Source organism: Pocillopora verrucosa, chromosome 11 (assembly GCF_036669915.1).
Source record: "Pocillopora verrucosa isolate sample1 chromosome 11, ASM3666991v2, whole genome shotgun sequence".
NCBI lineage: Eukaryota > Metazoa > Cnidaria > Anthozoa > Scleractinia > Pocilloporidae > Pocillopora > Pocillopora verrucosa.
In genome coordinates this window covers 13,753,308-13,767,632 of record NC_089322.1, presented here as the reverse complement: position 1 = coordinate 13,767,632, position 14,325 = coordinate 13,753,308, and the positions used below count along the sequence as shown (strand labels likewise).

Here is a 14,325-nt window from a genome sequence, read left to right as displayed (position 1 = left end):
AACGATCTAAAACCAATCTGCCCTTACAATTCAGTGCTACTTCGTTTTACAGTTCTAGTTGCGAAATAAAGTAATTTTCCCACAATCACGAGTTCAGTAAATTCCTAATCCCAACGTACTGTAATATACCCTATTTTAGTTGCAATTTCACAATTACACGTTTCTTTCCCTTATTTAGTTCACTGTACGCATGCAAATCAGTGTTGAACTTTGTTTACAGCGTTGTGAAATATCATGTCACGAAATCTTCCTATTCGCGTTACAATCAGTCTAGTATTTCGTTACATTGTGTGACAATTTATAACATTAATCATTAATTATAAAGAAATCGTTCTCGACACGAGGAGCAGCAAGAAAACGGTGGGAAACACGACAAAGGGAGAGATGGAATATTGGAGTACGATTCACCGAGTTGTCATGTTGACATTCCATCTTTGGAACGAGAGACTGATTTTTACCTCGGAAGAGGTTCCCGCTTTGGAAGAAGCATTTGCTTCAACAGCAGAATTGTGTTCAGTTAATTTTTCTTTATCTCCGTTGTAATGGAAATATGGGATTGCCGAGACCTTGTGTTTTATGCACTTGTTAAAATTGTTACTCGTTTCTTTGATACAGACCTGCCTGTACCTATACGTTTGTCCGTGATCTAAGTTTAATGGAAGGAAGTCGTTACCATGACTAGCGTACGTTATTCGTGTAAGACTTTGAAAACTTTTAAAATGAACGATATCATCATTTTGGTGAAAAAAAATTACCTTACGCCTTACGGTGATCATAGACTTCAACGGATCAATGCTGGTTAAGAAAACCATCACCCACCGGAAAGGCCCTTCTAAGTTTAGGAAATGGGCTAAGATAAAATTGTACGATCTGGATCGGGACTGGCCGTTATAAACCGGTATTGAGAGAAAATAACGAATCTGAAAATAGCTGAATATTTCTTGAAAAAATAAGAAGTTATTGTGGCAATTAAATCTCAACGTTAATTCTCTAAATTTTGTCCTACTACCAAACTTTATTTATCAGGTATTTTTCTCAAAACTATATTAAACAAATAATATTCTTCAATCTTGGCTATAGTTATCATTGCTACTTAACACATATTTCAGAAGTCAATGAATAACATGAACGACATAAACGAATAAAATCTAAAAAATTATGGACAAAACAATTCAAGCAGCTGTAGTTCTTGACATACATCACGCATTCGTTCACAACTGAAAAACGTTTTTGTAATAGCAAAGAAATAGGTGCGTTTCAGAAGTCTGTCACTTACATAAAAGCTAATAGGTTACTTGCTACTTATAAGAATGACCTATGGCAACGGAAATCATTTCAAATCAGCAATGTGACTGCCTTCGCACCTGGTACCACAGGCCGGGTGGTGCGAGTATGATGGCTTGTGGGAACGTCAAAGAGGATCACGACTGCGGTACTGTGGAATTGTGAAAATGCCCGTTACTCCCTTTGCCTATTTCCTGTCGCATACCTTTTTTTGCGTCAGTAGCTGCCAAAAAATTTCAAAAGGTGGGGGGAGCGTATATTCTCTCATTCGCTGGGGTTTGTAATCCACGGATGCATAGATGATTTCTCTAGAAGAAGGCCTCCATGTATTCGGGAAGCTTAAGGTTTATTCTTGAGAGAAATATCAAATGAAGCGCAAGTATATTCGTTGCGTTGTCAACGTGAAGCAGGCCTGTATCCTCCATTGCGTAAAAATACGTAATAGAAAATATGACACATACACCTGAAGATGTCTCTCCAAAGTCTTTGGATTCTCTGATTTCTTGCGGAGGGACCGGCAAGGAAACTCCCTCTACCTTCACCTCTTGCTTCCACCATGCCATCACAAACTGGTACATTTTCCACACCATAATTCACACGAATAAGTGATGGCCACAACCCATCTTGCAATCTTTCAATTGCTTCTGAAAAAGTTCCAGAACAGTTTGTGAAAGATTGTTATTACCACATCTGAGAAAGACAATTCTTCTAGAGAAAACATGCATCCGTGGATCACAAAACCTCAGCGAATAAGAGAATGATGACCATCTAAATGCCACAGAGAATTTGGCCATGGCACGGAGTATTGCCTACGAGAAACAACGATTCCCCACCTCAAGGCAGTATTCGCTGGATCCACCCTTGCTAAACACTTACGAATTCTTCCTCTTTGAATCCTCAGTCCAAGTGACTTAAGGTACCCGGCTAGGTACGTTCGCCCGGTTGTTAATCCATGACGAGCAATATACTCCAAGACTGATTCATCCAATTCTGTATCCGGCAATAAACTAAAATTCGCCGTACTTTGCAAGCCATATGATTGTACTCTACGATAAATTGTACAATAGGACACACGAAACTACCAAGAAATTTTTGCCAGTGAAGATCCAAGTCCGAGAAGATCTTCTAACGTTTCAGGAGATAAATAAAACTGTGGTCTCCCTGGATTTCCCGTCCTGAGAATTTTACGTTTACATCGAGAAATTGATGAAGGTTTTACTGCTAGAACTTTTAGATGATTTTGAATAGCCTGCAATATTTCTGCAAACGTAATAGCTAAAGATTCCCACTCGATCCGATCTTGCTCAATGTTGGTTAAGGCAATAGAACTCGAAAGACTAACAGTTCGATCGAGAACTGCAGATTGTACTTGCAAGTCAATGATATTTAATATGTATACACTGCTTTTTTTTTTAATATGTATACACTGCTCTGTCCCATCGAGCACTGACGATTAAAAGTTAGGTAAGTCTTTTTCCACGCCAAATTCTGGCCTAACGTCCGCCATGATGTTGGTAAAACTTTCCCGCGCGAAAGCACAAAGTATTAAAGTTCCCGTATGCGAGTTATCGTTTCCGGTCATTAACCGGAAGCAATTTTTAATGTACTCTTTTTCGCATTGAATTGAAATTGAAATTGAAATCAAATTGAGTTGAATTTCCATTGAATTGAACTCGAATTTTCATTGAATTGAAATTGAATTTTCATTGAACTGAACTTGAATTGAACTCGAATTGAAATTGAATTTTGGTATTGAATATTGCTACAATGGGCTTGTTGTACTTACCCCAAATATCCTGAAAATTTGCGTCACCATTCTTCTAACTATTGAAAATGCAACCCCAACATAGTTAATCCAGTCGTGAAAATACGACCCAATTCTGCTTCACATCCCTATTACCCTATTACTGGGAATTACCCTTCCCTAGTACTTTCACAAAAGAATAACTTGGAGACAATTTGCTCAGAGTCTTTTGTTCCGTTCCTGACTTTTCTCTCCCAACGAACACAACTGGGTTCACCTTTGTAAGGTATCAACAATGCAGTTTAAAAACGACACCCTCAGGTTCTCATATCTTTCACTTTCTTTAATAAGAAACAATACCGACTATGAATGCTAGATTTTCACAAAAATTCATTTCGCCTCTAAAACGCGCTAAAACTGATATAACTGATATAACTAATTACACGTGTATTAATCATCATAAATCAATTTTATCCTTGTGAAAGCCATTCATTGACAAAAATACATGAATAAATGGATTAATTCAAAAGAATTTCAAGTTTTATCTCATCTTGGTGCTGGTTACATGATGTCACCGTTACATCATAAATTACTGAGTCCTTGAAATAGAGTTTCATCGCATAACTGAAATTCAACTCCAAAAACCGAAATTTTATTCAAGGGATTCGTCTCAGCACGAAACATTTGAACACCAATTTCAAAACGAACCAATCAAAATCACACGAGAAAAAAGTATATTCAGAGAAAATATGATAGACGTTGGTTACATTTGGACACGCTTGTAGGTGAAGACCTGTCAAATTTCGTGTTGCCTTATTGTTTTGATTTATAAATAGAGTTAGAGAGACTTTTCGGCTTCTGAACGAGAAGGTTACAATACGAGGGATATTTCATTTCTTGACAGTGTTTAAACTGCGAACAAATTTTTACAACCACTAAAACAACTCTCCAGTCAAAGGTCACACCCGAAAAAAGATACCATTAGAGCATTATTCGATTAAATGTCCAAAATCATTAGCCAATGAGAACTCAAAGCAAAAACAAGCAACCTGTTTGAAGCGCGGAAAAACGCGAATGACCAACTCGCGATTGTATTTAGTTTTGCATCTGATTGGTTGAGAGGATGGGGCGCGAGTTTTCTGAACCAATCACACAGCAAAGTAAAGTAAAACCAAAGCAACCCCGAATTACTTTCGACACTCATCTGAAAATTGATTTAAGAGAACACCCAAGCTTCCAAAGGCTTCCCACTCTCCCTTTATTCTTGGTAAAAGTCTGTTCATATTCATGTCTTCCAAGGATAATATACAAACTATTATTTTGCTTTTCCTAAATTGTTCTTTATCCAGTTTGCATACTCTCTTCTTCTTTCTTTGACTGATAGTCAAGGATTTCTTTGTAAACCAGATCTGAAACAAAATAGAAGATACTTTTAGAAAGCACTATGGGCAAACGTGTTCTTTAATGTTCGTCATTCCACCCTTAAAATAATCTCCATTAAAAAAGGTCTGACATCAAATTATGATGTAAAGGAGCCAGGTAAAAGCGAAATTTATAAAATAATTCAAATAGTACACGCGCTCTGATTGGCCATAAAACCATTTTACATGAGCGTATGTAAACATGGTTTTCGTTCCTCTTTCATTAGTTATTTTATAAAAGAAATGTAAAATGGTTTCCGTGTTTACATAGCCTGATGTAAACACTTGGGAGGTTGGGAGAACACTCGATAAACTGGAAACCACTCCGCTTCGCGTCGTGGTTTCCTACGCTTATCTCGTGTTCTCCCAACCTCCCGCGTGTTTACATCAGGCTGTGTAAACAAGGAAACCATTTTACATTTCTTCATTCTTTCATGTGGCTTATTTTATATCCATGTCAATCTTCTCCATCTTCCACTATCTTCGTTCCGTTTTCTTTATTATTTCCATTTTCGATGTTGTACTATCTTCCTGAACTGTCATTTTTTGGTTTATCTTGCGAATAGGGTGACTTCGCATCTTTCACAGAATGACTTAAAATAATGAACTCGGTGGTAAAGTGTTTAATACCTCTCCATTTATCTATTGGCCAATCCTTGGCTTCGAACTGTACTTCATCAAATGGCTCACACGTTGGCTGTTAAGGAAAAGAGAGAAATGTTCCCCTAGTACATCACTCTCGATGGCTATTGGCTTGAGGACACCCTATTTCCAGATATACCACACTTAACAACGGCAGGGGTCAGAAACATAGACTACTACCATATTGAGTGCTTCTCACCGTAGGGATTACGATTGCCGATTTGACTCAGTTGATAAATTCAAATTTCCCTGTTAGACTCTCCCACCAATTCAGCTGATATGAGCTATGTGTAACCTTCAACCAAATTCGATTATTTTCAGTAAACTCTCCCAAGGAGCATAGAAAATCTATGACATGTTTTAAAATTTTTATGTCCACCTGAGGGTTACCTCGTCGTCTGCATCGGCATAAGTAGCCACGTAAGGATGTGCGAGGGCTTGTTCTGCTGTGATTCTTACGTCTGTATCAAGGTTTAGCATCCGTTCCAGCAGATCTACAGCTGAATAAGGCCACAAATATAATGTTTCAAAGCTTACAGAGTTGCATCATTTTGTACATTTTCAGGCAAATGAATGCAAGAGGGAGGTGTCGTTTTCGTGCTCTTCCTCCTGAATGTGACTTGCCTGAACCCGAACCTCACCTGAAAATTATCTGTGCCCTTAACAAGGGAAAAAATCTTTAGCTTGTTTTGTAGGTTAGGTGAAAGTTTGACAACAAAGTTTTCTGATGATTCTGGCAGTGTCGATGACATCCACAGAAACAGGAGTCCCAAATCATATAAGATGACACACCCAGTGGGCCAAATAACAAAAAGACTCCCTGGGTGCAACTCCATTTCAGGAAGCCCATTTCCCCAGCCATCATTAATACTAACATCCCTCACACCCCTGGGGGGGAGAGAGGCATTGCCCAAACCCCATTGAACACTTGGTCTCTAGAAGTTTTTCCCTAATGCATGTTTGCCCCCAGTTGCCTAAATAAAACAAGTTCACCTCTGCCTTCACAAGTTTGCCCAAAAATATTAAAACTTGATTCCTTACAATGAACATATTATTTTCCTGTCAAAATCATGATATATTTTGATCAAGAAGCAATTTTTCCTGAGTCAAATGCTAACCTACAAAAACATGCTAAGTTGCTTTGAAACACTGGGCTCAACAACAAACAAGTGTGAATATCAACTACTCTACACATATTTTTGGCCTAACAGTATTTTAGTTTGTTCTTAAAAAGTAGCTCTTGGAATTTTAGCATAAAAAATGTAGTGGTTTTGCACTACTTGTGTAGGAGTCCTGTGTCGCGTTATAACACGCCTAAAAATTTGCATCTTGAACAAACTCTGCTATGGTTTCACAAGGGGGCAAACTTGTTTTACCACAGGGGTTAACCTTGCAAAGGTGGTGGTGGAGAGGGGAGGGGGGGGGAAATTGCATAAACCTCCATAAACCCTTCGACCTGATTTTGCTTGATCTCCAGTTGACCATGGACATCATAACTATCAAAAGCCATGCCTCCTAAATGTACATCATGGTAACATTTACTTTACGTACCTTGTGGGTTAGCATGAACAAAAACCTCTGTAAATGGTCTCTTTTCATATTTTGGCATTGATGCTATATAACTTCTTGCCTGGAGAACACATAAAATGGTTAAGATCTACTGACTGTTCCCAAAAAAGAAAAAAACAAATAATTTTGACTCGCTGACCAGCAGATGAACTGATTGACTGACTGATTGACAGACTGAGGGGCTGACTGGCTGGCTGACTGACTGAGTGGCTGACTAACTGAATGATTAACTGACTGATTTACTGAGTAATTTAGTGTGAACAACTCAGTTGAAAACATAAATTGGCCACCGTAAAGAGCTAAAAGGCTGACGTTTTGAGCATTAACCCTTCATTGCTCTGACAAAGGGCTAAAGCTTGAAAAGTCAGCCTTTTAACTCTTTTTTCAACTCAGATGTTCACACTAAATTACCTGCTATACTCTCCCACTGATGCAGCACCATAGTTTCTTTAGAAACTTACCCCCTTTATTCATTTGACTGATTTATCGGCTGACTGACTCACTGACTGTCTGACTGGCAGATGGACAGATGGATGGGCAGATGGACTGGCTGACTGACAACAAAAGTCATTTCTATCTCCATATTGACTTTAAGCCTACATGAACAATGACACAATTTTTGTTTATCTATTGAATATTTACCAAAATAAAGATACAGTTCCTTGATTGACTGATTGACTGACAGACTGAGGGGCTAACTGGCTGGCTGACTGACTGACTGACTGACTGACTGGTTTACTGGCTGGCTGGCTGACTGACTGACTGACTGACTGACTGACTGGTAGATAGACAGATGGATGGGTAGTTGAACTAGCTGACTGACCATAATCCTTAGATCAAATCAACTACACTTACTGATTCACTGCTGATCTTCCCTAGGAAATCATCACCAGGTTTCCCAACAAGTTGCATAATTCGTGTCAACTGATCAATATTTTTTAACAGTTAAGGCTAAGCAAGTTACTTATGTAACAATACATAAATAATTACTGGTTTGCAAGAAACGAGAAGACAAAGAGAAAAATTTAGGAGGAACTTGTTCATTACTCTTTTGTTTCCTTTTCAAGTACTACAAGTGAAACAAGATGAATTTTTTACTATGTAAAAATGAAAAGTCATTAAAAGGATATGATCATTCCCAGGAAACAATGTTTTACCCGTCAGAAGTTCAGCCATGATGCAACCAACAGACCAAATATCCACTGCAAAGGAGGAAAGCACCCTTCATTTAAATACTGAAATAAGTCTGAATACCATGTTCTCTCTAATAAGAGCCCACAATCTAATAAGCACCCTCCCCAGAGTAAGCCTTCACCCCAGAGGCCATAATGTCAAACAAGCATCCCTCTTAACCCTTTAAATCCCAAGATCTGATTTTTGATTCTCCCTTCTAGCTGCTAGACAATTTCTTGTTCACTAGTTATAAGAATTTAGTGTTAGATCAAGATGACAACTTCAACCTGATAAGTTTGAGTATTCTCATTACCTGTTTACGGAATATTGTATGGATATTATAGGGAGAAGTTACATGTTGATCAGTTCTGGGAGTTAGAGGGTAAATTAGATAAGCACTCTACCCCCTCCTCCCTCACTTCCTTCAATAATAGGACTAAGGAAGACCTGTTCTCTTGCCATGTTAGTTATAACTTTTTTAAATGTCAAATATGGTGGAATCAGTACAGGAGAACAGTTTCTTTCTTTTTAACCCTTTAACTATTAGAGGTGATTAACATCTACCTTCTCCCTACAATATCCATACATTATGCAGCAAACAGGTGATGAGAATACTCAAACATATCAAGTAGAAGTTCTTGTCTTGATCTAACACCAAATTCTTGTAACTAATTTAAAAGGAAACATGTTGTAGCTGCAGGGGAGAATTGACTATCAGATCTTGGGAGTTAAAGGGTTAAGTCACATCCAGTTGTTTCTCTCTCTATATTGACTTTAAGCCTACATGAACAATGACACAGTCCTTTTTTTTATCTATTAAACATTTACCAAAATAAAGATACAGTTCCTTGAAAGCAAAAATTGATAAGCACCCCCCTTCCAATAACCACCCCTCCTTTAAGCATGAATTATAAATAGGCGCCTAGGTGGTTATTTGAGGAAATACAATGTATGAAATAATAGAAGCACAATTTTTCCTCAAGGACTGACAATTCTGTAGATAGATCAGCTTTTTTGACAGGGAAATGTAGTACTGTTTGAGGGAAGAGTAATTTATCAGAAGTTGAGATTTAACCCTTAACTCCATAACTGGCCAAGACAGAATGTCTCCTACTAATATCAATATAATATCAAGCAAACAAGTGATGAGACTGAAGAAAAATGTCAGCGCAGGGATTTTTAGTTGATCCAATGCCAAATTCTCTGAATTAACATCAAAGAATTGTATAGCAGACAGTAAGGAGAATTACTAATGAGATCTTGGTAATGAAAGGGTTAAAAGAGAATCATTAAAACTCCAAGCTAGACACAAACCTGTTTGATTATAATGCATCCAGTTGAGCATGATTTCTGGTGCTCTGTACCATCTTGTTGCTACATAACCTGTCATTTCCTCCTCTGCCATTCTTGCCAAACCAAAGTCAAGAATCTTAAAAAGAAAAAAAATTAGTAATTAGTCGAGAGCATGTTCCAACAAGCCTTAAACTGTTTTTCTATCTAAAAAAATTGGCAGATCATAGTTACTGTAAAGAAATGTACCTCTAAGCAAACAGAAAGCTAACCGATCACTCCCAAAGAGGTACAAACATTAAAGAAAAAACAACAACAAATATAATTTGGTAAATTGTCTCATTTTCCTCTCTATTTAAAATTGGTTCAGTATGTCAAAATTAAAAGCTATGTGGTTCAATGCTTTTATTATTTTTTTTTTTCGTAAGTAATATCCATTTTGTTACAGTATTGTAAGTAATTTAAGTGAATTACAAAATAAAATTAAATGACCCCCCTTCAAAAAAAAAAGGTTGGTTTTATCAACTAGGTCGATGATGCAAATTGGCCACAGCAAAGAGTTTCTATAGCTGATATTTTGAGCATTATCCCTTTATCAGAGTGAATGTCAAAGGCTAATGCTTGAAAAGTTAGCTCTAGAGACTCTTTGCAGAGGCCAATCTGCATTCTCAACTCAGGTGATAAAACCAACTTATCTTTTTTTTTTTTCTTTTACTGTTTGTACCCTTTAGAAGTGATAATTTAGCTTTCCATTTGCATAGAAATGAATATTTCTTATCAAATCAGATGATAAAAATAAACTACATGTATCTTGTGATACCTCCCACTGATGCCACAACATAGTTCCTTTAGAAAGTTACCCCTTTTATTCACTAAAAAAGACATCCTTTATGATTTGCAATGAAAAATACACTATACATTAAATTAAACAAAAACACCTTAAAGTGGTTTTACCCTGAGTTCACAATCCTCGTTAACAGCTATATTACTGGGCTTCAGATCCTACAAATCCAATAAAAAATTTGTGAGTAAAGAAACATACACACAATGGACTCATTTGAAGTCCTCTCTCTCATTGTGCAATACAGCTTGGTTTGACACTTAACTGGCTAATATACTAATTAAGTTATCTAAAAAAAAAACCCTACCCTGTGAATGACTCCTGCTGAATGGACGTACTGAAAAGAAAATTAGAACCATTAATGACACCTCATCAGATTTCTCAACATGCTCTCAGTAAGAATTCATTCAAGTTCTGTGGCAACAGGTGAGAGCATGCCCCACACCCTCCACGAATGGCATTTTTTTTTCAAAAACCAAGCCATGCTTTACATCATCAAATAAGTTTAAGTTAGTCATCATGGTAAATAACACTTTCAAAAGAAAAATGTAATCATTGTCTCACAACGAGGTCACTTTGGATGTGGATTGCAACATTTTGACTGCATACTGCAAGTCTTCTTCAGACAATGAGGTTGATTTGGTATGAATGAGTATAGGTGATGCACACCATTAGAAGCTTAACCACCATAAATTATATACATCAATGGAAAGGTTATGAAATGCGCTATTTAGCAAAAATTATTTTGTTTTTGCTTGATCTAATCATATACCAAATGGGGTGCAACAATTCAAAATGGATGTCTTTCTTTGAGCGAATTGATCACATATCTCATCATGGAGATTACAAAAGAAGAAATTATGTTTAGCACTTAGTTGTCCATACCTTAAGCCCTCTCAGTATCTGATAAACAAGAAACTGAACATGTTCATCAGTGAGTTTCTGACACTTAAGAATGCTGTTCAGATCAGCTCCCATCAGAGCAGTTACCATATATCTATTGGTTAGAAGGAAAAAGCAGGAAGTTAATATGAAATCTAGAAAAGCCTGTCTCAGGTGGTTTAAAAATTCCAAAGACCATTATAAACAATTGTCTTTTTGCATGACAAGGACTAATTTTGGTGTTCATGAAACCCCCTCACTCCTAGGAGTTGCCAGAAATAAATTTTTCCTAACTCTCAGGATCTGCAAGTCAATTCTGCCTAAATGTATAGTTGCTCCTCATTTCCTTGTAAATTAGAGTCAATAGTTTGATGTTAAAATTGTTAAAATCGAGATAACAACTCCTGCCTGATGAGGTTGAATTTTCTTATGACCTATCTGCTGGGTAATGTGAGTTACATGTTAATCACTTCAGAGGGTTGAAGAGTTAACATTGACAAATTCAATGAACTTTCAGTAAGATGATGAGAAGAAAGCAGAGTTTGATTAAGCACCACATTCACAGACTGAGATAAAATGATGAGAAAATGTATGGCAGACAAAGGAGGTGTCTTAACCCTTTAACTCCCAAGATCTGATTGTTAATTCTCCCTGTAGCTGCTACACATTTCCTTGTAAATTAGTTATGAGAACTTGGTGCTAGACCAAGATAGCAGCCTCTACCTGATAAGTTTGAGTATTCTCATTACCTGTTTGCTGAAGAATGTACAGATATTGTAGGGAGAAGATTTATGTTAATCACTTCTGGGAGTTAAATGGTTAATAATTAACAATAATTAATTATTATAGAGAACATACTCCATAAATAAAAAATACGCCTAGGTAACCGTCAAATAATTTTTAAGTCATAAAATCGGTTAATCACTGTGGTAAATTATACTTCAAAAGAAAAATATAATTGTTTGTCTCACAATATGACATTTTGACTGTATACTGCTGGTCTTCTTCAGGTGATTCTTAGTGTGAAGAAGACTGGCAGCATCCAGTCCAAATGTTGCAACCCACATCCAAAGTGACCACACTCACTGTGAAACAAACGATTATATTTCTCTTTTGAATAAATATTGTTTAACTTACACATCTTGAAAATTCCCAAATGAAGTATTAGGAGTAAAAACATCAAGCAAACCAATAACCTTTGGGAAAAAATATAAAACAGCAATTTAGTTAAAATGTTGAAAGAAATAGACTAAAATCTGTCCTATAAAATATTGGTGTCACCCTGTGGTATTGTTGTAAAAATAAAGATTCAAGTACATGAGTGAAAACAAAAAAGGAAAAAAGTCATTTCAAAAAATAACAAAAATTGATGACAAATGTTAGTTAACATTGGACACCAACATCATGATTAAATATAAAATAACTCAAATTTTGACTTGCAAATATCCTTTTTTCACAAGATCATTTTCATTGTAGCTCATCTGCATGAATCATGTTTTTAACTGCATATCATTCACAGGTCAAAATATAATTTTTTTCATGTAATTGTGATCAGATGCCATTAGGAGAATGAACAACCCTCAAAATTTTACCTTGGTACCAACATGTGGCTTCTTAGCTCAGTCTGAAGGGGCACCTAACTTAACCCTTTAACTCTCATGAGTGACCAAGAGAGAATTTCTTTTTACAATATCAATACAATATCAAGTGGGCAAGTGATAAGAATAAAGAAAAATATCTGTTAGGGGATTGGCCCTTAAACTCCCTGTGAATGACCAAACCAGAATTTCTCCATACAATATCAATACAATATCAAGCAGACAAGTGATGAGAATAAAGAAAAATTTAAATTATGGGATTTATAACCAAATTCTCCAAACCAGCATCTTAAGAACTGTATGGCAGACAGTAAGGAGAATTACTAATGAGATCTTGGGAGTAAAACGGTTTATAGCAGTTGACCTGAGGGGATCATTTTCAAACATATTTCAGTCACAACAACATAAACTCTACACAATAAACCTACATTTTCATGATCCATATGGCGAAGAAGTTTCAGTTCCCTGAAGGATCTCTTTGCATGCATTGTGGTTTGGAAAGGTCTTGAGAGTTTCTTAATTGCCACTTGTTCTCCATTAGTGGTGTTTGTAGCAGAGCTGTGGATTTTTTAAAGATATTTTAAGTACATACAAACTCAGACCATCCTATTCTGTAAGTTCAGAGGTGCATCTAGAATAGGATTCTCCCGTTTTGTTCTCTACATTCTGTCCCTTCCAAGAAAGGGAGAGAATGTGGGTTTCTTTTTCCCAAAAAGGTGCTGGTTATCAAGCCAGATGTGCACGCTAAACAGATGAATTTAGTATAACATCTTAAATAATCATGATCTGTTTGAAATACCAGAATTTGTGATGTTTATTTAACTCGATCTGAACAGCATAACACGAGTGAAAAACAACATTTTGATACAACTTGCCTAACATAACATTCTATATGTTCATATTTCGAACACAATTAAACCTCATTAATGATGAATCTACAAACTGATTGATTATTTGCATTTAAATTAAATGTACTGTTCAAGTTTTATCTCTACATTGGTTAAAATGTATAACCTAGCTGTGAGTTTGAATTCATTACAGATATTTCACCATATAACTAAGATTAGAAGCCAGCCTACGTGAAAATTTCGGGTAAAATTTACGCACAGCCCCATACTATTGTTAAACAAATCTGTTTTTCCAATGGCAATGTATTGCTTTTGTCGTTCTTTTCTCTATCCAAGAACTGAATGCATAATATAGTATGGTGCTGTGCGGAAATTTTCCCCAAATTCGCTCTAAACAGTGTTTTGGCAGGTTAAGGCAAGAGTTGAAGGAAAGATTTCTGCACAACGTCATACTTTTCAAAAACAAAGCATTAATCTCAGAGGCAATCCATTGTTTTTACTTTTGCTTCCTGATTGCAAATATTAGTATCCATGACGAAGCATGGGGTAATGTGGAAACTTTGCCGCGCTGAACATTGTGATAAGTAAGCATATTTATAGTAGGTGACGAATTAAACAAACTACATCGAGTATGTTTGCAGTTCTTGAACGCCTCTGTTCCTTTTTCACGAAGGGTGCGAACATCGATGAAGCCTCTCAGTTTGAAAATCGCATCATTCCAAGATCAGCCATCAAATCAGGGTACAAACCTCAAATCAAATATTTTATGTACAATCGAGGCAAACTCCTGTCTGCATTTTAACACTCTGTACTCACCAAACTTGTCCATACGCGCCGGTTCCAATTGGACTCAGGTCTTGATACTTCTCAGGAACTTCCCAAACGGTTCTATTTAACTCCGTTCTATAGTAGCCAGGCGGAAGGTCAGCCATTATCACTTAGGCTTAGGTGTTCTGAAATAACGCTTTCGCTTTCGCAAAGGCTTTTAACTGCCTTCAGGTGGTCGAGGTAAGTGCGCAAGTTTTTTCCTCTT

At 36.7% G+C, this 14,325-nt stretch overlaps 1 protein-coding gene across 2 annotated transcripts; it reads right to left on the bottom strand.

The window, feature by feature from the left end:
- Positions 1-4,262: 4,262 nt before the first annotated feature.
- LOC131794595 (mitogen-activated protein kinase 14-like) lies at positions 4,263-14,325 on the bottom strand. 2 transcript variants are annotated; one of them, XM_059112126.2, is made up of 13 exons: positions 14,109-14,325; positions 12,873-13,002; positions 11,984-12,042; positions 10,850-10,961; positions 10,272-10,301; positions 10,078-10,125; positions 9,148-9,262; positions 7,786-7,862; positions 7,516-7,590; positions 6,643-6,721; positions 5,482-5,591; positions 5,080-5,146; positions 4,263-4,437 (listed from the first exon to the last, which is right to left on the bottom strand). In XM_059112126.2, the coding sequence occupies exons 1-13, from the start codon at positions 14,222-14,224 to the stop codon at positions 4,370-4,372; spliced, it is 1,086 nt and encodes a 361-aa protein (XP_058968109.2). In that variant the 5' UTR covers positions 14,225-14,325; the 3' UTR covers positions 4,263-4,369. The 2 variants fall into 2 exon arrangements, with proteins under 2 accessions (XP_058968109.2, XP_058968108.2); XM_059112125.2 differs by having other exon boundaries at positions 7,516-7,595; positions 7,791-7,862.

Coding starts and splice junctions, on each gene's coding strand:
- LOC131794595 (XM_059112126.2), bottom strand. CDS start 14,224: ATGGCTGACCTTCCGCCTGGCTACTATAGAACGGAGTTAAATAGAACC. Junction 7,863..9,147: donor GATGCATTATAATCAAACAG/GTTTGTGTCTAG, acceptor CCTCCTTTGCAG/TGGATATTTGGTCTGTTGGT. Junction 4,438..5,079: donor GCCAATAGATAAATGGAGAG/GTATTAAACACT, acceptor ATTTTGTTTCAG/ATCTGGTTTACAAAGAAATC.